At 38.8% G+C, this 27130-nt stretch overlaps 1 protein-coding gene across 1 annotated transcript in view; it reads right to left on the bottom strand.

Annotated features, from left to right (window-relative positions):
• Positions 1 to 27130, bottom strand: part of AGBL1 (AGBL carboxypeptidase 1) — a 471358-nt gene that overhangs the window by 211383 nt on the left and 232845 nt on the right. Inside the window, exons 19-20 of the mRNA XM_058156548.1 lie at positions 21060 to 21189; positions 11229 to 11360 (exon numbers count right to left, since the gene is read on the bottom strand). Coding sequence (XP_058012531.1) covers positions 11229 to 11360; positions 21060 to 21189 — 262 coding nt within the window. The remainder of the gene's footprint in view (positions 1 to 11228; positions 11361 to 21059; positions 21190 to 27130) is intronic.

Raw genomic sequence — 27130 nt, 5'->3', positions numbered from 1 at the left:
TGACATGGTGATGAAAGTAAGCAGTGAATTGTGTTAGAACAAATTTGCACCTTATTTCAGGATAGAGTCATGGAGTAGTCTAAGGTGAAGCTTTGTCCCTTTAACCCTAGTCCTTGCTTGACTAAAGAGAATTTATTTATTTATTTGGTTTATTTATATTCCCACCTTTCTATTCAACTGAATATTGAACATCTGAGATTACAAGATTAGAGAGAGAGATAATACATTGGTATATCAATAGAGACTTAAACTGTGCTGTCAATAATATAGCAATTCAGGTAATTATAAGAATTCACTCTTGTACATTGAATGATATATATAACACAAGAAAACGGAAAGCTGGGAGACAAAGATCTCTTGAATATCAGAATGAAAAGCTGAGAGTGTTTTGTTTTGTTTTTTGTTTAATTACAAAGATGTCAGGCAGATACCAAATTTGTCTTTTTAATAACACAAACAATATGAAATAGCACTCATCAATACCATCAAAATCTGAATGGGCAGCAAATTAAAAACAAATAAAAGGCAATACATTATGCATAATAGATTGATGGAATTTCATGCCACATTTGGATGATATTATATCAGGCTGCAGAGTAACAACTTTTTATCCATCATATTAAAAAAAAATCAGAACTGATATAAAAAGTTCAAAAGAAAAAAAAACAGCCCGCAATGCAAGATATAAGTAGCCAAAAGCTAATATATGATAGAAGACTAAACCTTTAATGTACTCTGAGAGCGTATGCAGCAAGACAAATTCCTTGTGTGTCCAATCATTCTTGGCCAATAAAAAATTCTATTCTATTACATTCCATTCCATTCCGTTCCGTTCCGTTCCCTTCTCTTCCCTTCCCTTCCCTTCCCTTCCCTTCCCTTCCCTTCCCTTCCCTTCCCTTCCCTTCCTTTCCTTTCCCTTCCCTTCCCTTCCCTTCCTTTCCTTTCCCTTCCATTCCCTTCCCTTCCATTCCATTCCATTCTATTCTATTCTATTCTATTCTATTCTATTCTATTCTATTCTATTCTATTCTATTCTATTCTATTCTATTCTATTCATATATAAAACCTGTGCAATGAGGTTGCTTCAATACTGGTTCACAACCAAAAAAGATCAGGAACAATTTGCCAATTTATTTATTTAAGTATTTTTTTTCTTTTTAACCCATCTTTATTTTCTTCAAACTCTGGTTAATCTGACTGCTAATCATGCTTTTATTATGATGAAGATGGGAGATGCCGGTGACTATATATACATATAGTGTGTATATATACATATATACACACACACACATACATACATACATACATACATACATACATACATATATATACATATAGGTCTTTGGTTATTCGGGTTTTCTCCCACGTAAAATTGGAAGTGTCTTGGCGACGTTTCGACGAAGTCTCATTCGTCATCTTCAGGCTTCAGCTTCAGCTCCTAGAAGTACGAAGCTGAAGCCTGAAGATGACAAATGAGACTTCGTCGAAACGTCACCAAGACACTTCCAATTTTATGTGGGAGAAAACCCGAATAACCAAAGACCTACATACAAACACCCGCGAAAATCTCAGAAAACAAACATATACATATACATATACATATACATATACATATACATATACATATACATATACATATACATACACACACACACACACACACACACACACACACATATATGTTTTCTGAGGTTTTTGTGGGTGTTTGTATGTAGGTCTTTGGTTATTCGGATTTTCTCCCACGTAAAATTGGAAGTGTCTTGGCGACGTTTTGACGAAGTCTCATTCGTCATCTTCAGGCTTCAGCTTCGTGCTCCCAGAAGCACAAAGCTGAAGCCTGAATATGACAAATGAGACTTCATCGAAACGTCGCCAAGACACTTCCAATTTTACGCGGGAGAAAACCCGAATAACCAAAGACCTGCATATATATATGTGTGTGTGTGTGTGTGTGTGTGTGTGTGTGTGTGTGTATCTTTTATTTTTACCTAAGTAAATAAAATTACCACTGATTCCCATAATTAAAATATCAACTCTGTTTCAGATCACCTTTCTGATGGTCCAGAAATGTTCATAGACTTTTCTGCCAACTTTGTTGACCGGTGTGAAAAAAAAAAAGCCAGTTTCAGATTTGGAAAATCATGGGTCGATCCAGAAGCAATGCTTGATACCAACCTTCTCTATGTTGCCTCAAACTAACATGTGTTTGTTACTGACAAAAGTGCAAATTATATTAGGGAAACCAGCCTTATCACAAGCAGATAGAAAATTGTCAGACCAAAAAACAACATTAACCAATCTTTGGTTCATGGAAATTCCTTGGAGGCAAGTCAATGTCACATCAATGGGCTTATCCTGGTCCCGAAATGCCCTCTAAGACAGTGGTTCTCAACCTTTATAGTGCTGCGACCCCTTTAATACAATTCCCCACAATGTGGCGACCCCTTTAATACAATTCCCCACGATGTGGCGACCCCAACCGCAGAAGGGGGGGAAAAAGCGTCAAACTGTTTTTTTGAATTTATCGCGCCTGAAGCCGTATTGGCTAGCGATCTGAACTGCTTGCGATTGCCTTGAGGACGGAGGCATTAAAGCAGAGACTCCTCCCTTATTAAGTTTATCGCACCTGAAGCCAGATTAGGCTAGCAATTGGGAGTGATTGCAGCTGGCTTGAGAGGGAGACATCAGAGCAAAGATTTCTCTCTTTTTTAATTCATCGAGCCTGAAACCGAATTCGGCTAGCGATTGTAAGAGCCTGCAGCTGGCTTGTGGAGTCAACCATTGGAGCGCGATTCTTCGACTCGCAAGTATACTTCCCATATTTCCGATGGTCTTAGGCGACCCCTAGCAAATCGTCATTTGACCCCCAATGGGGTCGCGACCCACAGGTTGAGAACCACTGCTCTAAGAGATGTTTATTGGGAAAGCATCAAGAACCGAAATGCATCTTCCAGCTGAGTCTCAACGTTATCTTCAGCATCAGGCCAATTATTTCACTTGTGTCTTTTCCCCATCAGTTTCCATTCGATGTTACAAAACAGAGAATTCGCTTTTGAAAACAAAGGGGAACTTTTCGTGAGCAGAGCACGATGTCTTTGTACTTCTTGAGTGATAAGGTGGTTTAAAAAAGCTGCCTTTCCAATTTTTCATTCTACAGTTCTTTCTCTGGCAGTCTTAATTTTTGCAGGCTTTCACTCAAGGGAAGATATCAGGGGAGAATGTTTACCCAGGATCTGTTTGGATCAGAAAGGATGAACAGCCACAATATTTTTGGTGTAGCATTATCTACCACTTCCAGGAGGAAAGCAAGCTCAGAGACATTGGCCAAAAAAATCGGAAAGATAACTGTTCTGCGGGGGAATGAAAACTTGGGGGGGAAAAATCAAGTAAGGCTTTTGGAAAGTGTTCCTAGCTTAGTCAAAGCACAGGCATCATTAGGGAGTCCTGAAAATAAAACTTTAAAAAACTTCAACTTTTTGAAACTCCCCTGCATCACTGAATTGGCACATAGACCCTGTACACACACAGCACAGAAATGGCTTGAAGTCTCCTGAGTGGTTAGTGACCTCATCCAATGTTACTTTGAGAAGGTGTAGAGAAGGGCAAACAATATTTTACCAGCTAAAAAGGTGACACTTCTGCAATAATGCTACTGGTCTGTTTATGCATTTGGCCATTGACTCTCACTTATAATCTCTTATTGGTTTCTTATGATTTATCAGTTGTGTGTAACTTATGATTAATGATTGTAATTATGATTTGTGATCTATAAGCTATTACTTGCTGTTTATATGTATACTGTGAGCTTATGCACTGGAATAAAATTCCTTGTGTGTCCAATCCCACTGGGCCAATAAAGAATATTCTATTCTATTCTATTCTATTCTATTCTATTCTATTCTATTCTATTCTATTCTATTCTATTCTATTCTATTCTACTCTACTCTACTCTACTCTACTCTACTCTACTCTACTCTACTCTACTCTACTCTACTCTACTCTATTCTAGTCCAGTCCAGTCCAGTCCAGCCCATTCCATCTGCAATGGTGCAGTGGTTAGCATGCAGTACTACAGGCTACTTCTGCTGACTGCCGGCTGCCTGAAATTTGGCAGTTCAAATCTCACCATGTTCAAGGTTGACTCAGCCTTCCAGCCTTCTGAGGTGGGTAAAATGAGGACCCAAAATAGTTGGGGACAATAGGCTGATTCTGTAAACCACTTAGAGAGGGCTGTAAAGCAGTATATAAATCCAAATGCTATTGTTATTTCACTCCATTCCATTCTGAAATCAAAATATGTTCAATGTTTTTCCCCCCTTATTTTAAAACTAAAGAAAAATTGCCTTGCTTTGTGCCATTAGCAGCAGCTAAATCTCCAGATATCAGCAATATCCTTTTTATCCCCAGGAGAAAGCTGAGCTGATGTTTACAGATAACAGAAGACATCAGGAAATAAAACAAGTGGGTGGCAAGTTTTGGTTGTAGCTTAACTGCTTTAAATTCATGGGATATCTCTCTTTAAAGATTGTTGGATTTACTGGGAAACTCTAGGTGATACAGAATGTTCTGATATATGACCCTAGGTCTTAGCATTGGCTGTGTAATTTACTACTCAGTTACAATGGGATAGCTAAGGGTGTTTCATATGCTTGTATCTTTATCTTTAACACTGTGTTAAGCTATGGACTGTTATACTATAGGTTATGTTTTTTACAACATGTCTAATGGAGATTCTCAGTCATCCAGATCAAGGCTGTCCCAAAGGTGCTTGTTCAAAAGGTAACTGGACTTTGTTTTTCCTTGAAGACATTTCCCTTCTCATCCAAGAAGCTTCTTCAGTTCTGACTGAATGGTGGAGGATGGAAGGATTGATAGCGTGTTTATACTGTTGTAAGAACACAGTCCTTTTAGCAGTTCCAAGAAGGTTCCACACCCATTTGCACTATTCAGGTGACCCCGTGTGAACAGATAAATCCCCAAGTGGCCTCAAGAACTCTCAGAGAGCGTGCTAACAACCAAATGACTGCAAGAAATATAAATCCTTCCATCCTCCACCATTCAGTCAGAACTGACAAACCTTCTTGGATGAGAAGCGAAACATCTCCAAGGAAAAATAAAGTCCAGTTGCCTTTTGGAAAAGCACCTTCGGGACGTTTTCACAACACATTAAACCAAACACAATGGTTTCCCCAAACCCAAACAAACCCTACATATCATTGCTTGGTAAAAAAAAGCCATGCATCCTATTTTAGTCCTGCCCAATCCAGCTTAAACAATGAGAAACTATACGTAGATAGCTGGGTTGACTTCAGCTTCCTAACAAAATTAAAATTGCCTTTCCAATCAACCTTTTATGTTAATTAAAGAACAATTCTGGTAGGTAAATGGTAGGTAGGCATGTGTAGTCCTCATTTGTAAACGTTAGCAAATACCAATTTAATATTCTATTTGTTCTAACCGTGTTTCTTGGATCTAAAGATAATGATTCTCTCCCCTGCTTATTTTCTCATTAATTGTCTTCTAATTGTGCATTTTCAAAAAGGAAAGGAAAAGACCCATTTACAATATCATGTTAAGATGCTGGAAAATGAAGTCTTGCCCTCTTTCCTAATACAACTAAGCTCCTGAAACCACAGAATTCCTGTTTTTTTCTCACTAGAGCCCAGCTAGAATTTCTCAGGAGTTGTCTCCCACTTCAAGAAAAATGATGAGATTTTTCTTCCCTTTTTAATCTTTTTTTTTTCATCGTCCTTGAGAAAGACATTATCCCTGGAAGGATTCCCAACAAATGATTCTCCTAACTGTCATTATTCTTACATATAATTCCTTGGGTTAGGCAATTTGATGAGATGTCATCCTGATGGTTTTCAGCAAATTTTACTTGCTAAGTTTCAGGAGAGTTGGGAATGAAAAGATGGGGCTAAGAAGGGAAGTAAGGCTGCAGTAAAGATAAGGAGGGAAGTGAGGGGAAGTGGTGGCTCAGTGGCTAAGATGCTGAACTTGTTGATCGAAAGGTTGGCAGTTTAGCAGTTCGAATCCCTAGCACTGCGTAAGGGGTTAACTCTTGTTACTTGTCCTAGCTTCTGCCAACCTAGCAGTTCGAAAGCACGTAAAAAATGCAAGTAGAAAAATTCCTTTGGTGGGAAGGCAAATCTTGTAACAATTCTGGATAGTTGGAAAGCTGATAAAAGTAACAAGAGTTAGACAACTTGCAGATCTCATCAAAAATTAGGGATACAGATGGCCTGCAGCCAATAAAATGTGTATTAGACAACTCCTGGGGCATCCATTAGCCAAGGTTTAGGAATAGGGACAGCTAAAGACCAATAGAACAAATTGTAGAATTATTACTAAAATGTTTATTAGATGATATTTCTTATTATCTTGCCTTGTCCCGCCTTCTCTTTTAGTGAAAATGCATAAAGCTTACTTAATCCTTTGTTCTTGGTGTTTGGCATTTTGGCCAGGAGCCCTTTTCCTTGGAGTATTCCAATAAAAAGCAATCAGAAAACCTGCACCTCATGTCTGGCGTCCATCATTGGCTTCGGCACCAGGCTCAGACCCGAACTGGGGACAACAGAAGGATACTGCAAAATCTCCATTTCCACCCCACTCTGGGGCCAGCTAGAAGTGGTATTTGCTGGTTCTCTGAACTACTCAAAATTTCCGCTACCGGTTCCCCAGAACCTGTCAGAAACTGCTGGATTTCACCCCTGCGTGAAACACAGTTCATGGATTCAAGAATAGGAATCTTCCAGAGGTTACAGAATCACAATTCTAGCATCCTATATGTTGCTTCTTGTAGCTTCAGTGTGCATATTCCAATAGTAGCAGAAGGATCGTATCCTTCCCCATCCCTGTGTAAGAAAATAGGCTACATAGCAAGACTACCGATAAGAGCAATTTGCTCAGGGGTCATCAGCTGTTGATTTCGAAAATTCCTGAAGAAAGCATTAATTCTTTGAATGATATTGCCAGCATCCTCCAATTCTACCAAATTCAACAGAAATGCAATTTCCAACCGGAACCATGTACAGGTTTGGCCATTCTGCCATTTCAGGCTCCTACCATTGGATTAGACCGCAACAAAAAATAAGAAACAACGAGACTGGATGATATATTCTTTCCTATACATATTACTAGAGTCTGGAGCCATCCAGTGGAAAGAATTGATCAATTCCTTGCAAAAGGCAGTAGATAAAAGGTTAACATTCATGCTCTGCATAACAAATACGCAGAACTCCCTGTGCCAAAATATAGTAAATGGCCACAACTTTCAATAGCTGCTAAAAGAGATTCAGCAGACAACCATACTAATCACACTTAAATAAATACTTCAATAAGTATATAATATCTATGGAAGAATTAACTCATAAAATAAGATGCATTGTGCATTAAGGATATGCAGAACAAAAGAATTCCCTGATAAATGACATTATTGTTAAAAAAGAAAATAAAGATAAAATTCCTTACAAGTGTAGAATAAGTCTGAGAATATTTTTTAAAAATTGCATTATGGGTACTGGATATCTTTTTTATGAGTTATTTTATTGTTTCTTTCAATGAATTAATTAAAAAACATTTCTTCCTAACAGAAGTTTGGACAGAAGCATTAAATACCAATGTCTGAAATTTTTTTATCATTCAAGCGCATATATTTCCAATTAATATTCTCCCCTATTAGATTCTTTCTTTCTGCCTTTTTTTTCAATTCTATGGCTTCATATTATGATTTTATTATGTACGGCTTTATCTTAATTTAACATTTTATGTCCTATATTGTATTGTCCATCTCTCTCTCTTTTTCTTTCTTTTAACAACCCTGTAATTCCTTGTATCAGAGTGGAGTCTCAGGGCAACTGAACTAAGTTCAAGCGTTTGCTGGCCAGAGGCCCTTCCTGATGCCTACAGGGAGTTTGCAGCAGACAATTACTCATTGCATCTAAAGAAAGAAATCTTCCTTCCTTCCTTCCTTCCTTCCTTCCTTCCTTCCTTCCTTCCTTCCTTCCTTCCTTCTTTTCTTTCTTTCTTTCCCTTTTCCTTTCTTTCTTTTCCTTTCTTTCTTTCTCTCTCTTTCTTTTTCTGCTTTTTAATTGTTATTATTTACTGCTGGCTTTGCCTTGAGTTACTTCTCAATTTTATGTTATTGCTACCTTTTAGGTGGTTTGTTTTGCTTGTTTTTGCAGAAATAATAAAATTGGGGGAAACAGGGATTTAAAACTTTGCTGAGCAGGAATGTGACAGCTATGCATTGTGACAGAAAATACCTTCTACAAAGGTCATATCCCGGTGCTGAGCTAGACACATAATCTTAGCCAGTGAGACTCCACTTGTCTTCTTTATCACATCACTTACACAGAGAAATATGCAATCCATATTTTTCTGGTCCAATTGACAAGGAAATCCCTTGAATTCTGAGAACTGTTACCTGAAAAATAGCATTAATGCACCAGTGTACTAACCTATTTATGGATTTGAAATGCCCTGCCTCTTTTTTCTGAGTTGCTCCAAGGGACTGAGGTAACAGTCAGTCTCCAGTTTTCCTGACAAACAAGTCATACAATATTTTTTTTAAAAAAAACTTTCTACAAATCATCCAATTGCTGAGTAGGACTTTCAACTTGAGTCTCCCCAGCTTAATAGTTGACCATTTCTGCTTTTCAGGGCATGTGGCTTATCTGACTGAGCTGAGCAATTGGGAGTTGCAATAAAACGTTGCAAAATATCCTCAGTTCTCAAGAGAAGTGAATTTGTTCAAGATCCATCATTCTAGTCCATTATAAGGGATGCAATAGGCAAACTCAGCTCAAGCAGCCTTTCTCTATTCAACCAAATGTGATTTTCCTTTTCTTGCCTTTTTCCAAATCAACACCCATTATCTGATGACTGAGGCCAGTCGTTATTATTTTGTTCACATTCACCTTATTTATTGCTGTTCACCTTTTTAGGCTAAAACATTTCTTTAATTTCTTTAAATGTCTCTTCCGGAAATTTCAGGGCATCTGGGATGATCTCACTGCAGCCACACCAGAAGCAGTGAGATGGTTGGCTTCCTCAGATATCGAAATTATACATTTGCAATTCTACCGCTCTATATTATGGTGATTTTATTATGGTTTTATCTTAATTTAATATTTTATCTCCTATATTGAATTGTCCACGTCTGTCCATCTATCCATCTATCCGTCTGTCCATTTGTCCATCCATCCATCCATCCATCCATCCATCCATCCATCTATCTATCTATCTATCTATCTATCTATCTATCTATCTATCTATCTATCTATCTATCTATCTATCTATTTTTTTTCTTTTAACAACCTGGTGCGACTGAACAGAGCACAAGCATTTTCTGGCCGGATGCCTTTCCTGATGTCTACATGGAATTTGCCACCCACAATTACTCATTATGCCCATAGAGAGAAATATCTGCTGCTACCTAGGATTGAACTCACAGCCTCCTAATTGTGAGGCGAAAGTTGCACCTTTAGGCTACCACACCTCTCATCAATGTAAAAGGTAAAGGTTCCCCTCGCACATATGTGCTAGTCGTTCCCGACTCTAGGGGGCGGTGCTCATCTCCATTTCAAAGCTGAAGAGCCAGCACTGTCTAAAGACGTCTCCATGGTCATGTGGCCAGCATGACTCAATGCCAAAGGTGCACGGAACGCTGTGACCTTCTCACCAAAGGTGGTCCCTATTTTCCTACTTGCATTTTTTATGTGCTTTCGAACTGCTAAGTTGGCAGAAGCTGGGACAAGTAACAGGAGCTCACCCCGTTACGTGACACTAGGGTTTCGAACCACTGAACTGCCGATCTTTCAATCGAGAAGCTCAGCATCTTAGCCACTGAGCCACCACACCCCTCATCAATGTATTAGCTTTTAAAACTAAATTTGTATATCAGTGATTGCATGACCTCAATAGATGCCATATGCTAAATAAATGAGTAAAACGACTTTTAAAAAGTCATCAGACCTAAAAAGAAAAGGGTGCATTTGCCAATTTCCCAAAGTAGTACTTGGTTGGATTTTAATGTCAGAAGGGATTTTAGTAAGGGAGTAACTTTCATGGGAGTGGGAGAGAGATACCAGACAACAAATGCAAAGAATAACAAAAACATGATCATAACTAGAAAATGGAAAGACTAAATCTTGCCTGATGTTCAGAGACTACCTAGAGAAGTCCTTGCAGCTTCCTTTGCAATGTTTTTCAGAAGCGGTTTGCCATTGCCTCCTTTCTAGGGCTGAGATACAGTGGCTGGCCCAAGGTCATCCATCTGACTTCGTCTGCCTGAGGCAGGTCTAGAACTTACAATCTCCTGACTTCTCAGCCTGGTCCGTCAACCAATGTAGTCTCCTCTGACAGACAGATTTATGTGATCATATTTCCACATTTTTAGGTAAAATAAAATCAATGCAGTTTTTGCCCCAAATCTACCCTTTTCACCCACTTGGCCCCATGGATTTTGGGGAGGGGGCAGCCTAACAGCCTCTTCAAAGCAATTAGTACCTCTTCTTGCCTCCCACCCCCATATTATATTTCTGCATTCTAAGAAATCTGGGTTCCTTTAAAACTTTTTCCCACCATTCTGCAGGCTCTGTTGCTGCTCGTCATCTGATTTTTGTTTGACTCGATGTTAAAGGTTGAAAGATTAAGCCAGAGATGATTAAGACAATTTAATTTAGAACATCTATGGAGGTGTTGTGGCTCCAGCCTCCGAACCTGGCCCCATGCCCAAAAGTGACTCTGAGAGTGAGGGGGAAGGGCCGGTAAGGCTTACCTCAGGAGCACCGATTCTTTTGGCCCAGCTCCAGGAGCCAGAACCAGGCCAGTCGGAGGAAAATAACGAGGCCAACATCCCCTGATTCCTCCCTTCCTCAGGCTAGGCCTACAGATACAGCTGATAACCATACTAATCAAGCCTGGACCAATCTGTGTTTCAGAAGATTAGAGAGGCGGCATCATCAAAGGGAAGGGTGGGGCTCCTGCCAAAGGATATATAAAGAGTTTTGGGACTGCTTTCAGTTCCATGGGAAGCAAATTAGCTGAACTGTGTCGAAGTGAGCTGAAGTCTTAATCTGTTTGAACTTTTTGACAGGCAGCTGTGTTTTCCCGGCCGGGACTGATAAGAGCCGTGTATCCACTGGCTGAAGGCCAGCTCGTTACTCCAGAGTGAGGACAGAGACAGAACAGGAGATGAAGAGGCTATAAGAAATATGACTTACCCGATAGCCAACATCCTCAGTCACCTTGGATGTGTCTACGGTACATCCTGCCTGCCAGAGAGTTTCCTTTATGCTGCACCCATAGAGAAAGACGTTCTTTCTCTGAGAATGTCCATGGTAATCACAAAACACCTGGGGATGGAAAAAGAAGAAGGGATCAACCAAACGTTGAACTCTCATAGGATTGGGTTGAGTAGCTCTAGGCGAATACATATTGAATCAAAGAGAATTGATACAGAGCATATTGGCAAAGTATCATGATTGGAAGTTATGGACACTGGCTTCCTATCCTATAACATATCTTATTATGTTATTCTAATCAGTTGAAAAACTTGCCTCCAGAAGTTGTGGGCACGATGCCAACCGGGAATAAAAGTAAGTAGAACCCATCCCTGCACTGCACACCCCCTTGAGTTTTGTAAGCAAAGCTTGGGTATACACCTAACTGAAGAAGTAATATGAGTGCACAATTATAAGTTCCAACAATGACATCATCTGTTTCCATACCTGCTCATTGCACAGTACAATATAAGCATTTGAGTGAACAAATGATGCTCTACTCAGTAAGGCAATTTAGGTAGTTTCTAAATATATTTTGGGGGTGCATTGCTCTGCTTTATTCATAGCTACAGAAAAAACAACAGATTTACCCTGATAACAGTGGGCTTGCCTCAACGCAGATCCATATTAATTTTATGCACTCAAGCATCCCGCTCTCATTCTCATTTACCATTCACAGAATTCCTAGGAAAATGAAGTCCTTCTTAACCCAGATTAAAACTAGAGTACCCCATCTACGTTTTAAAGAACAGTTCTGAGATAATATACTGACCAATAACAGGCACTTTGTTTTTGCTTCTAAACATTCCTTCTTATCCATCTCGTAAGGATAAAAACCTGTATTTTGCAAAGTAATTAAATACCTCTTGCATTTCTTTACATTCATAGGCATACAACAGACCAATTTGAAGCATTGCTTAGGCAAGCAATTGTGCAAAAACATTCTTGTGCACTGTTATTTCATTCTGTAAAAATCTCAACGGCACAAACAAGAGAACATGACTTACCTTTCCAGTTTAACTGTTGCATTTTCTTCTAAAGGTAAAGGTTCTCCTCGCACATATGTGCTAGTCATTCCTGACTCTAGGGGGCAGTGCTCATCTCCATTTCAAAACCGAAGAGCCAGCGCTGTCCAAAGACGTCTTCATGGTCATGTGGCCGGCATGACTCAACGCCAAAGGCACATGGAACACTGTTCCCTTCCCACCAAAGGTGGTCCCTATTTTTCTACTTGCCTTTTTTACGTGCTTTCGATCTGCTAGGTTGGTAGAAGCTGGGACAAGTACTGGGAGCTCACCCCATTACGCGGCACTAGGGATTCGAACCGCTGAACTGCTGACCTTCCGATCGCCAAGCTTAGCATCTTAGGCACTGAACCACCACGTCCCTTTCTGTTTTTCCCCTAGTCATCCCCTAATCTAATCCATCTGCCTAGCTTCTGTTATTACAGGCACAGACAATAGTCACATCTTTTGCTACACCAAATTTAGATTGTCTTTATAAGCAGTTATTGACTCTCATCACAGTGAAAAACTGGGGTTTATTCACACAGGGAACTAATATTGACCCTGGCTTTTAAAGAACAATCCATTGTCCAGTTTTGCTATGATAGGAAGTCAATACCCATAACTTCCAATCTCTTCCCTCCAGGATTTGTAATCTTTGATAGAAACACAGACTGGGTATCTTTAAGCCTATATCCCCAGAAGGAAAAAGAAATGCTATGTAAAGAAAGCAGAAGTGTAATTAACCTCTAATTCCCCATCACTGCTTTGCTTGATCCTAGAACTTGCTTGCTAAGTTTTCCAGCTAGCAAAGGGAAAGAAAATAATAGATCCTTTGGAAATCTATTTTACTGTACAGCTTCAAATGATATCTAAAATAAAATGCAACTATCCCTCAAAATACATACTTCTCCAAATTTTTGTAATATTAATATATTGGCAAAAGGAAACATGGTTAATACATTAAAAAGGCAGCAGGCAAAGTAGATAATGAGACATAATGATGGCTAAGAGCAGGAAATTTGAAGAAAGAGTCCGAGGCACTAATTCTGGTGGTACAAGACCAAGCCTTAAGAACAAATGAATACAAAGCCAGAAAGTGAGAAACAGAAACAGACAGTAAATGCTGCCTGTGCAAAGAAGTTACAGTGAGTCACTTAATTAGCTCCTGCAAGATCGCACAGCCTGGCTGCAAACAATGGCATGACAAAGTAGCAACAATGGTGCATTAGAAGATGTGTAAGAAATACCATTTGCCTACAAGTAAGAATAGGCAGGACCACAAATTAGATAAAGTATTAGAAAAGGAAGAAGCTAAAAAGCACCTAACCCTAACCCTGCCACATAACACCCCAGACTTAACAACTGTTGATAAGAAAGACAAAAAGTTTGGATAATGGACATCGCAACACCTGAAGACAGCACAACAGAAAAGAAGAACTAAGGAACATCACAAAATACAAAGGTAAACAATAGAAGTCATGTGACTGTGGCCAAAAATAACGAAGTTAGTACCCATAGTAACAGCTGCCTTGGGTGCAATCCCAAAACATCTGGAGCATCACTTGCATACCATCGGCATTGACAAAAATCACCATCTGTCAATTGCAAAAGGCAGCTTTACTTGCAAAAGCTAACATCTTGTGACAATACATTTAATACCATCTTTCTGTTCCAGGCTTTTGGAAATAATTCAAAAGGTGGATAAAAATGCCAAAGCCAGTCTAAACGTCAGGCTGATCATGCAATGAACCATAGCAATAATAATACTGAACAAAAATGCTTTATCATCTATCTATCTATCTATCTATCTATCTATCTATCTATCTATCTATCTATCTATCTATCTATCTATCTCATCTATCTATCATCTGTCTCTATCTGTCTGTCTGCCTATCTCATTTATCTATCTATCTGACTGTCTGTCTGTCTATCTATCTATTGTCTATCTTATCTATCTATCTATCTATCTATCTATCTATCTATCTATCTATCTATCTATCTATCTATCATCTGTCTGTCTCTGTCTGTCTATCTACCTATCTATCCTATCTATCTATCTATCTATCTATCTATCTATCTATCTATCTATCTATCTATCTATCTATCTATCTATCTATCTATCTATCTATCTATCTATCTATCTGTCTGTCTATCTATCTATCTATTGTCTATCTATCTATCTATCTATCTATCTATCATCTGTCTCTATCTGTCTGTCTGACTGATTGACTGACTAACTATCCTATCTATCTATCTATCTATCTATCTATCTATCTATCTATCTATCTATCTATCTATCTATCTATCTATCTATCTATCTATCTATCTATCTATCTATCTATCTATCTATCATCTATCATCTGTCTGTCTCTGTCTGTCTATCTACCTATCTATCCTATCTATCTATCTATCTATCTATCTATCTATCTATCTATCTATCTATCTATCTATCTATCTATCTATCATCTGTCTCTATCTGTCTGTCTGCCTATTTCATTTATCTATCTATCTATCTATCTGTCTGTCTGTCTATCTATTGTCTATCTTATCTATCTATCTATCTATCTATCTATCTATCTATCTATCTATCTATCTATCTATCTATCTATCAACTGTCTGTCTGTCTATCTATCTGCCTGTCTGTCTGACTGATTGACTGACTAACTATCCTATCCTATCTATCTATCTATCTATCTATCTATCTATCTATCTATCTATCTATCTATCTTCTATCTATCTGAAGGAAAGTCTGATTATGTATATGCATACACACACAAACTCATACAAATGACATGTCCTCATATGAATATTTGCCTCTTATCTATCACTAAATAAATATAGTTCTTTATATTTGACAAAATTCTTTGCAAAAAAGCTGAATATTATGCAAACGTTTAGAGAAAATTATTTATATTTGGGAAGATGAATATAAAAAACATGCAATATACATTCTGTACCTAAAAAAAATCTCCAATTCACTAATCCTATATCTGCAAAAATAAAGAGAAAAAAACTAAAACAGAGAGATTTGGGCATCTCCAGTACCAGCAGTATTTGACCGAATGATTAGTTCAGTGGAGAATAATTAACTATTTAGTAAAACCACAGTGATGCACAAGTCACTTCCCAAATATCCAATGTGACGTGGTGTGTGATCTGCATCTAAATAATTTTTAATAAAAAGGAGAGTTGATTCTGTGTTTTCCCACTGTGAAACTGAAAGGTTGAATATCACTTATCTGATAACTTACACTGTGGTTGGACACATCATCTTAAGGCAGTAATCACATACAATGTCACATTATTATTGTGAATTCTAGATAACCACATCACAGGGAAGAGGATCTCACACCAAAAAGGCTACATCGAAAGAGATCCCAACAAACACATGTCTATACACTTCCCAAACTTGAACAATTCAATGTCACTACAGTATTTGAAATCAAGGGGGCGGCGGCAATGAGTCAGTGCTTAAAAATGATGAACTTGTCAGATGAAGAGCAGATAGACTGGGTTCGAGCCTAGCTCCACGCAACAGAGTGAGTTCCCCTTACTTGCCCAGCTCCTGCCCAACTAACAGATCAAAAGCATGCAAATGCAAGTAGATTAATAGGTACCACTTTGGTGGGAAGGTCAGTGTTCTGTTTGGCATATAGTCATGCTGGTCACATGACCATGGGTATTTTCTTCAGATAGCACTGGCTCCCTCAGCCAAGAAACGCAGATGAGCACTGTGCCCTAGAGTCGGACATGACTGACAGGAAAACTTTTACCTCAATATGATTAACAAGCCATTCCCTTATGAGAGCCATGTGTCCCAACTAAAACCTCAAGAATCTTCCAAATCAGTTTATAGCAATTGTTACTCAAGCAGAGTCAGAATTGAGGCACAGCTTTAATAAACCTTTGCCTTGAATTGGGCACATTTTTTTCTATCTAATAGAATAATATCTAATATACTACAGAGAAAGCTTCTCTTTCATGGATCCAATAATGATAGTAGTTAAAAAGTTCATCTTATTTTAGGTGTTATGTTCATTTATTGATTATATGGATCTAATTGAAGCCTTTGAACTCTGGTGCTGGAGAAGACTCCTGCGAGTCCCTTGAACTGCAAGGCAATCAAACCGGTCAATCCTAGAGGAGATCAACCTTGACTGCTCTTTAGAAGGCCAGATCATGAAGAGGAAACTCAAATACATGGCCACCTAATGAGAAGGAAGGAGTCACTGGAGAAGAGCCTAATGCTGGGAAAGATTGAGGGCAAAAGAATAAGGGGACGGCAGCGAATGAGGTGGCTGGATGAAGTCACTGAAGCAATAGGCATGAGCTTAGATGGTAGAGGACAGGAAGCCTGGAGGGACATTGTCCATGGGAATGGAATAGAATAGAATAGAATAGAATAGAATAGAATAGAATAGAATAGAATAGAATAGAATAGAATTCTTTATTGGCCAAGTGTGATTGGACACACAAGGAATTTGTCTTGGTGCATATGCTCTTGGAGTACATAAAAGAAAAGATACATTCATCAAGAATCATAAGGTACAACACTTAATGATAGGCATAGGGAAACAGTCAATATAAATCTTAAGGATACCAGCAACAAGGTTACAGTCATACAGTCATAAGTGGGAGGAGATGGGTGATAGGAATGATGAGAAGATTAATAGTAGTGCAGACTTAGTAACTAGTTTGACAGTGTTGAGGGAATTATTTGTTTAGCAGAGTGATGGCCTTCGGGAAAAAACTGTTCTTGTGTCTAGTTGTTCTGGTGTGCAGTGCTCTATAGCGTCGTTTTGAGGGTAGGAATTGAAACAGTTTATGTCCAGGATGCGAGGGGTCTGTAAATATTTTCACGGCCCTCTTCTTGATTCGTGCAGTATACAGGTCCTCAATGGAAGGCAGGTTGGCAGCAATTGTTTTTTCTGAAGTTCTAATTATCCTCTGAAGTCTGTGTCTTTTTTGTTGGATTGCAGAACCAAGGAATTTTACCCACATTCTAATCTAAGTCATAGTTTAATTTAACTGTGTTTTTTTAAAGGGGTAAATTTTGTTTTTGGCTCCTCCTCCTCTGAATATTAAAAGGATTTCATAACTTTATTTCTATACCTTACTGCAATATTTATATTGGTGAATTTTACTTGGAAAATTGGAGGGGGGGAGCGTACTTCCAAAGCGAGGAGAAAGCAGAGCGGGAGAAAGAAGTTGAACATGTATTAAATAAAATCAATGAAGTCTTCAAAGACAAGGAAAATCCAGTTCTCCTATAGCTTGTCAAGTTCTGAAGGCTGAGAAAGAGTGAAACAGAAGGATCAATAGGTAAGTCTAAAGCAAAATTTGCTGATAGCTAGTACACGCCCTTAGAGGTGGGGGGAAAATACACAAATCTCTAGGTCATTCTGGATTCTAGGTAGCAAAGACTTTATTCGGTATGGATGTTTGTTGAGCATTTCAGTTGCCCTGAATACAGCTTTCAAGATTACGCTTATTTGTGGGCATTCTGGGCTAGCAGTTTATAGTCTTTTCCTCTGTAAATGGAGCCTGATGTTCAGCAAACCATTTTTTCTCTCTCTGGAAAAATATTATCCTTTCCAAGAGGTAGAAATATTTTTGCAACACCCTAATAAGCAATTTTAAGAAAATGAGACCCAAATATAAGAGTACAAGAACTTGATTTCAATTATAAGCTGAAATAAGCTATTTCCTCAGTATTGTAATATGGTCCAGAACTTTTTTAAAAAATGGATACAAAGTACAAAAAAAAAAATCACAAAAGAGCATATTAAATATATTACATTGGATCAATTGCTTATAAAGAAGTGAACGTATTAGGAAAGAGCAAACAGGATGGCTAGAATTATAGGCATGGTTACTTATACTAACCACAGTTGCTTGAACAACTCTGAAACAAATCAAAGTTAGTCTTGCAGACAAAAAATAAACAAATATGTTTGGCCAATTCCTGCCTTGTTTTCCAGCTCTTTTATCTGCTGTTTCTTGGCAGGTTGGCAGAGGTTTAGGGAGGAATAAAAAACAAACGAACAAACCAAGAATAAGCCAGGAAATTGCAAATTCCACATCCTAATTAGCATATCAGAAATAAACCACAGCTGCACTTAGTTATCTCCAAAGCCATGGTTTCAAATGATTATTTACTGCTTTAAAACAAAACATGGTTTATCCATTGGCAAGATTGTACCTCACACTCAAAACTAAAGCTAAGCAAAACCTATAGTGATATAAAGCTAAGTGGCCTTTTAGCACTTAACAGGGAGGAAAGCTCAGAAGAAGGAAAATAGAGGTGTCTTCAGGGAGGGAAACAAGAAAACCAAGGCAGCCCCAAACCCTGACTGAACCCCCCCCACACACCTTTTTTACACGATAAGCAACGGAGTGGAGCTTTCACTGCACAATCACGGCCGCCATTTTGGTTGCCCCAAAAACAAAAGTAAAAAATGATAATACCGACCAAAGATAATGTGATTAGTAAAGTCTTGGAATGTGCAGAAATGGATAAACTGGGGCCGGTTTAGCTCACGCTGGTAAAAGCCTGTTATTAAGAACACAGTAGCCTGCAATTACTGCAGGTTCGAGCCCGGCCCAAGGTTGACTCAGCCTTCCATCCTTTATAAGGTAGGTAAAATGAGGACCCAGATTGTTGGGGGGGCAATAAGTTGACTTTGTAAAAATATACAAATAGAATGAGACTATTGCCTTATACACTGTAAGCCGCCCTGAGTCTTCGGAGAAGGGCGGGGTATAAATGTAAACAAAAAAAAAAAAAAGGAGATTTTAAACTTACAACTTGCCTGCAGAAGCTGTGAACGCACCAACACTGGAAATTTTTAAGAAAATGTTGGCTAGCCATTTGTCTGAAATGGTGTAGGGTTTCCTGCCTCGGCAGGGGGTTGGACTAGAAGACCTCCAAGGTCCCTTCCAACTCTGTTATTATGTTATGTTATGAGATACAAGAAAAAGAGGAAACAGAATATTATATAGCTGTGATGGCGAAGCTATGGCACATGTGCCACAGGTCGCACGTGGAGCCAAATCTGTGGGCACGCGAGTGTTTCCCTAGCTCAGCTCCGTCGCGCATTCATGCACCAGCCGGCTGATTTTCGGGCCTTCCGGGCCCAACAGGAAACAGGCTGTTTCAGGCCTCCGGAGGGCCTCAGGGGAGTGGGGGAGCCTGTTTTAGCCTTCCCCTGGCTTGAAGAAAGCCTCTGGAGCCTGGGGAGGGCAAAAAATGGGCCTACTGGGTGCACCAGTAACCTTTTTGCTGTTGCATGCCAAAAGCAGGGGGAGCTCAAGAGGGTCTCATGGGGAGACGGGGCATAGAGGGCACTGAATTATGGCTGTGGACACATGTGCACGTGACCCTCCCCCCCCGCGCGCTCCCCCTGCTTTTGGCACATGACATCAAAAAGGTTAGCCATCACTGTTATATAGTGTGGGAGAAATGGTACGAATGAGAGATAAAAGGCAAGGGAAGATCAAATAAAGAATACATAGGAGTAGAAATGTAACATCAAATAAGAGGAAGCAGAAAAAAATGTAGTTTGTAGAAATGAAATTGGGTACATACATATACATACATACACACACACATTTCACACACACACATTTCACACACCCGTGAAAACCTATGAAAACATTATGTGTGTGTGTGTGTGTGTGTGTGTGTGTGTGTGTGTATATATATATATATATATATATATTTCTCCCATGTATGGAAGTGTCTTGGCGACATTTCGAAGTCTTATTCGTCATCTTCAGGCTTCAGCTTCAAGTCTGAAGATGACGAATGAGACTTCGTCGAAATGTCGCCAAGACACTTCCAATTTTACACGGAGAAAACCTCAACAAAAAGACCTATATACAAACACCCGTGAAAACCTCAGAAGACAAATATATATATATATATATATATATATATATATATATATAAATATATATATATATATATATATATATATATATATATATATATATATATATATGTATGTATGTATGTATGTATGTATGTAAATAAATTAATATTACACTTGTATGTATAAAGGATACATTAAAAGAAGGAAGAAAAAAATGGACACGTAAGAAGTGATTAACCATTGCAAATTGTTGGAAAGAAACTATTGTTTAAAGATTCTTTTTTGTTTTTTGCAAAATGATTAATAAAAATTATTTTTTTAAAAAAATGATAATCTGAGGGACCGTCTCTTGCCGGTTACATCTACCCGACCCATCAGAGAGAGGAGGCAGGGAATGTTGCAGGTCCCATCCCCGAGGGAGATACACCTGGTGGGACCCAGAAGAAGGGCCTTCTCCATGGTGGCTCCCTCTCTCTGGAGCACCATCCCCACAAAGATTAGAATGGCCCCCACTCTAACACTCTTCCGGAAAGCTCTGAAGACCTGGTTCTGCCAGCAGGCCCGGGGAACCCACAGCGGGATGGAGCCCATTAAATGGTTCGTGTGAGGTGCTGTCGTCAGGGTGGGGTTGATTTTAGTATATTCGTTTATTATATGACTTCTTTTATTAGTTTTATTGCTTTTACGTGGGGTTTTATATTCTGCAAGCCGCCTTGAGTCGCCATGTGCGAATAGGCGGCAATATAAAGTCCATAAATAAATAAATAAATAAATAAATAAATAAATAAATAAATAAATAAATAAATAAATAAATAAATAAATAAATAAATAAATAAATAAATAAATAAATAAATAAATAAATAAATAAATAAATAAATATAATGACTCACCACTGGAACTCGGCCTTGGCTCTTGAGGTAATAAAGGAGACCTTTGCTGTGGTAAATGGTGGGGTGGTACACAGGGCTGGGGTTCAACCATTGCCTGTTCAAATCATCGCCGCTCAAGGAACACCGCTGACTGGAGTCAAAGGAGAAGAAGAAGAAGAAGAAGAAGAAAAGCCTAAATCATCATAGAAAAACCCTACTACAAAAAGCGTCTGAGCCAAATCAGTTCTGGATTCTTCTCCTTCTAGTCTCTATTCCTTGACGCCTCCATTTTAGGAAGCAGCAGTGGAAGTCAAACCTCTAGAGCTGTTTATTTGAGAAAATTCATTCCTCACCGTATTCATTATCACTCTCTTTGTCAGCGAACCCCTGTGCAGATGGATTTAACAAAATTAGGAGCAATCTTATTTTACAATGAGAGACAGATAGGGAGCCGCTTTACTTAAAAGCGATTAATAGCGGGACCTAAGAGAAAGTACACAATGCACGCTGCTTTAAATAACTCATTGACGTTAATATAACTGGAGTGCAGCAATCAACAATATACGTCCCCTGAAACAATGTGGACTCAGGCACGACAGAACAAAGCAGATTTTTTTATAAAAAAAAATAGCATCAAATCTCAAGCCATATATATTAATAGATAATAAAATGATATCGTTATGCAACATTTACTTGTTAGTTTCAAATAATTAGAATGAGATGGAGAAGGAAAGACTAGATTACTTTTTATAAAGGCTGAGGATGGTGTAAATCACCAGAGACTGGAGAAGGCCAAGAAAAATAGGGAAAAAACTAGAAATAAAGTTGCAAAAGTGCCAGGGGCACTTCTAAGAACCATGTATGATCACATGGTTATTCTAGAAAGTGCTGGAAAGTTTCTACCCTTGATAGGATAGGATAGGATAGGATAGGATAGGATAGGATAGGATAGGATAGGATAGGATAGGATAGGATAGGATGAGATGAGATGAGATGAGATGAGATGAGATGAGATGAGATGAGATGAGATGAGATGAGATGAGATGAGATGAGATGAGATGAGATGAGATAAGATAAGATAAGATAAGAATAGAATAGAATAGAATAGAATAGAATAGAATAGAATAGAATAGAATAGAATAGAATAGAATAGAATAGAATTCTTTATTGGCCAAGTGTGATTGGACACACAAGGAATTTGTCTTAGGTGCATATGCTCTCAATGTACATAAGGAGAATAAAATACAGTCATCAAGAATAAAAAGATACAACACTTAGTGATAGTCAAGGTTACTAATAAGCTATCAAATCGTACTAGGAAACAAATAAAAACAATATAAATTGAAAGATACAAGCAGCATAGTTATAGTAATAAGTGGGAGGAGATAGATACTAATAAGGAAGAGAAGAATAATAGTAATACAGTCTTAGTAAATTATTTGACAGTGTTGAGGGAATTATTCGTTTAGCAGAGTGATGGCATTCGGGGGAAAACTGCCTTTGTGTCTAGTTGTTCTGGTGTGCAGTGCTCTATAGCGTCGTTTTGAGGGTAGGAGTTGAAACAGTTTATGTCCAGGATGCAAGGGGTCTGTAAATATTTTCACGGCCCTCTTTTTGACTCGTGCAGTATACAGGTCCTCAATGGAAGGCAGGTTGGTAGCCATGGTTTTTTTGATCTCACCATAAGCACACCAAGCTTTTTAAATAAAATAAAAGAAAGAAAGAAGTCATTTGGGCCATCTCACACATCTTAGAAATTACATGTAATCCTCCACTTACAACAGTTCATTTAGTGACCGTTCAAAGTTACAACAGCACTGGGAAAAGTGACGGATGACCGTTTTTCCCACTTACAACCATTGCCGCATCCCCATGGTCACGTGATCAAAACTGAGATGCTTGACCACTGAGTCATATTTATGACGGTTGCAGCGTCCTGGGCTCATGTGAACACCTTTTCAAGCAAAGTCAATGGGGAAGTCGGATTCACTTAACAACCGTGTTACTAACTTAACAACCGCAGTGATTCACTTAACAACTGTGGCAAGAAAGGTCTTAAAATGAGGTAACATTCAATTAACAACTCTCTTGCTTAGCAACTGAAATTTTGGGTTCAGTTGTGGTCATAAGTAGAGGACTATCTGTATAAAGGTGAATGGGGGAAGCCAGATTCACTTAACAACCGTGTTACTAACTTAACAGCTGCGGCGATTCACTTAACAACTGTGGCAAGACAGGTTGTAAAATTGGGGCAAAACTCACTTAACAAACATCTCCCTTAGCAACAGAAATGTTGGATTCAATTGTAGTGGAAAATCAATGACTAGATGTAAATACAATCTCCATTTCCTCCCACCCACCCACCCATTTACCCAATCTTAAATACAGTTGGGTAGTTTTTTAGTTTTAAAATGGTAGGATTATTTCCTGGGTTGCAAGGCTGTTCACTCCAGCCACAGCAGACTCTTGAAAAGCAGAACGCTCCCATTAAGATCACTCTCCAAGTCTCTTTATTGCTCTCTTACAAAGCCATCATCAGTTCTACAACGCCAAAGGGATAAATGTTTAAGAGGAATATTTAGAGTTTGGAATGAGTTTGCTTGGGACAAAATGTCAAGTTCCCCTTGGCAGACAGAGCTTCGTGAAGCCTCCCAGAGATGTGAAACGACACGGGAAGGACTAAATATCAGAATTCAAGAATGGTGGCCGTTACCGACAGCTGTTAATAATTGGGAAGGGAGGGCCAATCCCAGAATGTCTTATTTCTTCTGCACTCCTTTCCCCCATATTATGATTATTTATTTATTTATTTGTCAAGAAGGTATTAGGCAATAAGTATAAACATGGATTGGATACATAAAATAGATGCAAATAGAAGAAACATTAGGACAGGGACGGTAGGCACGCTGGTGCACTTATGCACGCCCCTTACAGACCTCTTAGGAATGGGATGAGGTCAACAGTAGACAGTCTAAGGTTGAAGCTAAGGGGTGTTGGGATGAAACCACAGAGTCAGGTGGTGCATTCCAGGCGTTGACTACTCCGTTGCTGAAGTCATATTTTCTGCAATTGAGTTTGGTGCGGTTTACCTTAAGTTTGTATCTATTGTGTGCTCGTGTATTGTTGTGGTTGAAGCTGAAGTAGTCATTGACAGGTAGGACATTGTAGCAGACAATTTTATGAGCTATGTTTAGATCATATGCTTAGGCAGCGTAGTTCTAAGTTTTCTAAGCCCAGAATTTCAAGTCTGGTGGCATAAGGTATTATATCTCCCCTCTGAGTCTCAGAGTTATGAAATTCTGATCTTTTGTTTCCCTCCATCGCTAATTCATAACTGCATGGTTTCGTTCATCGCCTTCTTACTCTGAGAATCTCCAGCTGCCAACAATATTGAATTGTACCGGATTAACAAAAATAAAAACCCAACCTCCAGCCATAAAATAATGCCTGCTGGGCTACTGCTGCCAAATGGGAGACTGTTCCAGAAATGAGCAATTCAAGCTGACGACTTTTTAGCCGAAACTTTCAGAATCCTACTCAAAGCTCAGGGATTGCTATTTATCAAGATGGCCTAATTATTATCCTTGTAAAGAATAATTTCCACTTCTTAGATGAGTAGCATTCTGCTTGGATATCATCTGAGTTTGGGACTCTGCTGTCGATATTCAGGAGAGCAGGTTCAGTAGACAGGATTTTTTTTACTGGTGATGAGAGTTTTGCAACCTGAAATACCAATCCAAACAACTTTCCTTCAAGATCATACTCGTCCCTTTCATGCACAGGAGTTAGAAAAGGTTAAAAAAATCTCTTTGAAGCTACAGTAGTGGCTAAAAATGTGGAAACCTTTTGGGAAAAATATATTTTTGAGGTTTGAAGGCTAATAACACCATTTTTTTTTGAGGGGGGGGGAGTTTCAAAATAATCATATTCCACTGCTGGAATAGCTTGGGAATAGCCCAGACCTTCATATCAATGGGAAAGCCAGATTGACAACAACCATGTGACTCACTTAACAACTGCAGTGATTCACTTACCAACTGTGCCAAAAAGATCGTGCAATGGGGCAAAGCTCTGTTAACAATTGCCTTGCTTAGCAGCTGGAATTTTGTGCTCAATTGTGGTCATAGGTTGAGGACTACCTGTATACAAATATTGCATAGACAAGTTGGAAATCCAGATTTGGTCACCACAATATAAAGAAGATGTTGAGAATTTGGAAAGAGTGCAGAGAAGAGCAGCTAAGAGCAGCTAAGATGATTCAGCCTGGAGACTGAAACATATGAAGAATGGTTGCAGGAATTGGGTATGTCGAGTTTAATGGAAAGAAAGACTAGGGATGACATCATAGCACTGTCCCAATATTTGAGGGGCTGCCACAAAAAAGAGGGGGTCAACCTATTCTCCAAAGGACCTAAAGGCAGAACAAGAAGCAATGGATGGAAACTAATCAAGGAGAGAAGCAATCTAGAATTAAGGAGAAACTTTTTTTTAAATTTCTTTTTGTCACAACAGTATACACAAACAATTGTCATAGATAAAACAACATATCTTGAAGAATATATATATATATATATATAAGTAAAAAAATATGCATCAACTATATTAATTTGATATAATGAAGGGAACAATAGGACAGGAACGGTAGGCACTTTTGTGCTCTTATGCACGCCCCTTATAGTCCTCTTTGGAATGGGGTGAGGTCAATAGTAGACAGTTTTTGGTTGAAGATTTTGGGATTTTGAGTAGAGACTATGGAGCCAGGTAATGAGTTCCAAGCATTAACAACTTCTGGGAACAATGGGAACAATTAACCAGTGGAACAGCTTGCCTCCAGAAATTGTGGGTGCTCCATCACTGAAGAATTTTAAGAAAAGACTGGACAGCCATTTGTCTGAAATAGTATACGGTCTCCCGCTTGAGCAGGGGGTTGGACTAGAAGACCTCCAAGGTCCCTTCCAGCTCTATTCTGCATTAAAGTATTATTAAATTGTTGAAATGAAAACAGAATACACACATTGTTATTAACTGTGTAGATGAAGGATCAGCCATTTCAACAGAGGTGGCCTCCCTTATTCTATTCTTAGGTTGCTTTTGAAGAGGCAGAATTCCTGTTATCGTCTGCAACTGGCTATTCTGATTATTAGCTCTCCAAGGTGATTTTACAAGCACATCCAGTCACAAGCTATCATAGCGAACTGTAGCTTAGATTGCTTTTATAAAATGAATTAGGCAAATGAACAGGGCATTTCCATTTCAAATTTAAGTGCTCTGGAGTTTATTCAATTTATTTTTGTTTACTGGATTTTCAAGCCATCAGACTCTGGGCAGCTTATTAATGTTTAAAAGAATACTTAATTTGGGGGAAGGAAATGGACAAAACCACATTGATAATATTCCCCAAACAATTCAATCTGATTCCACTGATTTAGTGGTAGAACAGAACTCCTGAATAAAATTGGGACTTTTATCAAAACAAGTAGATGCTGGCATCACCCATGTTAGGGTTAAGGGTTTATCCAGTGGCTCATGTTCATACAACACACTGAGACATAAACAATTCAACCACATTTTTAGCCAGGATTCTACAAACTTGACCCATGTGGTTTGTTTAAAGTTCAAAGAAAATGGAGATGAGTAATTATACCAAGGTCACCAACCCAATTTTCTGAATTAGCATAATGTACTGAACTGTAAACAAACCACATATAATTCTTTCATGCAAACACAGCTTCAGGGTTCAGATCTCTGAGTACTTACCTGCTATTTCATTTCTAGAGAGTGGGCTGGCTGCACAGGTGGCATAAAACCATGGTTTGCTGAGCAAACCAAAGTAGTTGACCCAGTGGTGAAATCCATCTTTTTTTAATACCGGTTCTGTGGGCGTGGCTTGGTGGGCGTGGTGTGGCTTGGTGGGCGTGGCTTGTTGGGCGTGGCTGGGGAAGGCTACTGCAAAATAACCCCATTCCCTCCCCACTCCTGGGGGAAGGATGCTGCAAAATCCCCATTCCCTCCCCACTCTGGGGCCAGTCAGAGGTGGCATTTGCTGGTTCTTTGAACTACTCAAAATTTCCACTACCGGTTCTCCAGAACCT

The sequence above is a fragment of the Ahaetulla prasina genome, chromosome 13, assembly GCF_028640845.1.
Source record: "Ahaetulla prasina isolate Xishuangbanna chromosome 13, ASM2864084v1, whole genome shotgun sequence".
NCBI lineage: Eukaryota > Metazoa > Chordata > Lepidosauria > Squamata > Colubridae > Ahaetulla > Ahaetulla prasina.
This window is presented reverse-complemented; position numbering and strand designations above follow the sequence as displayed.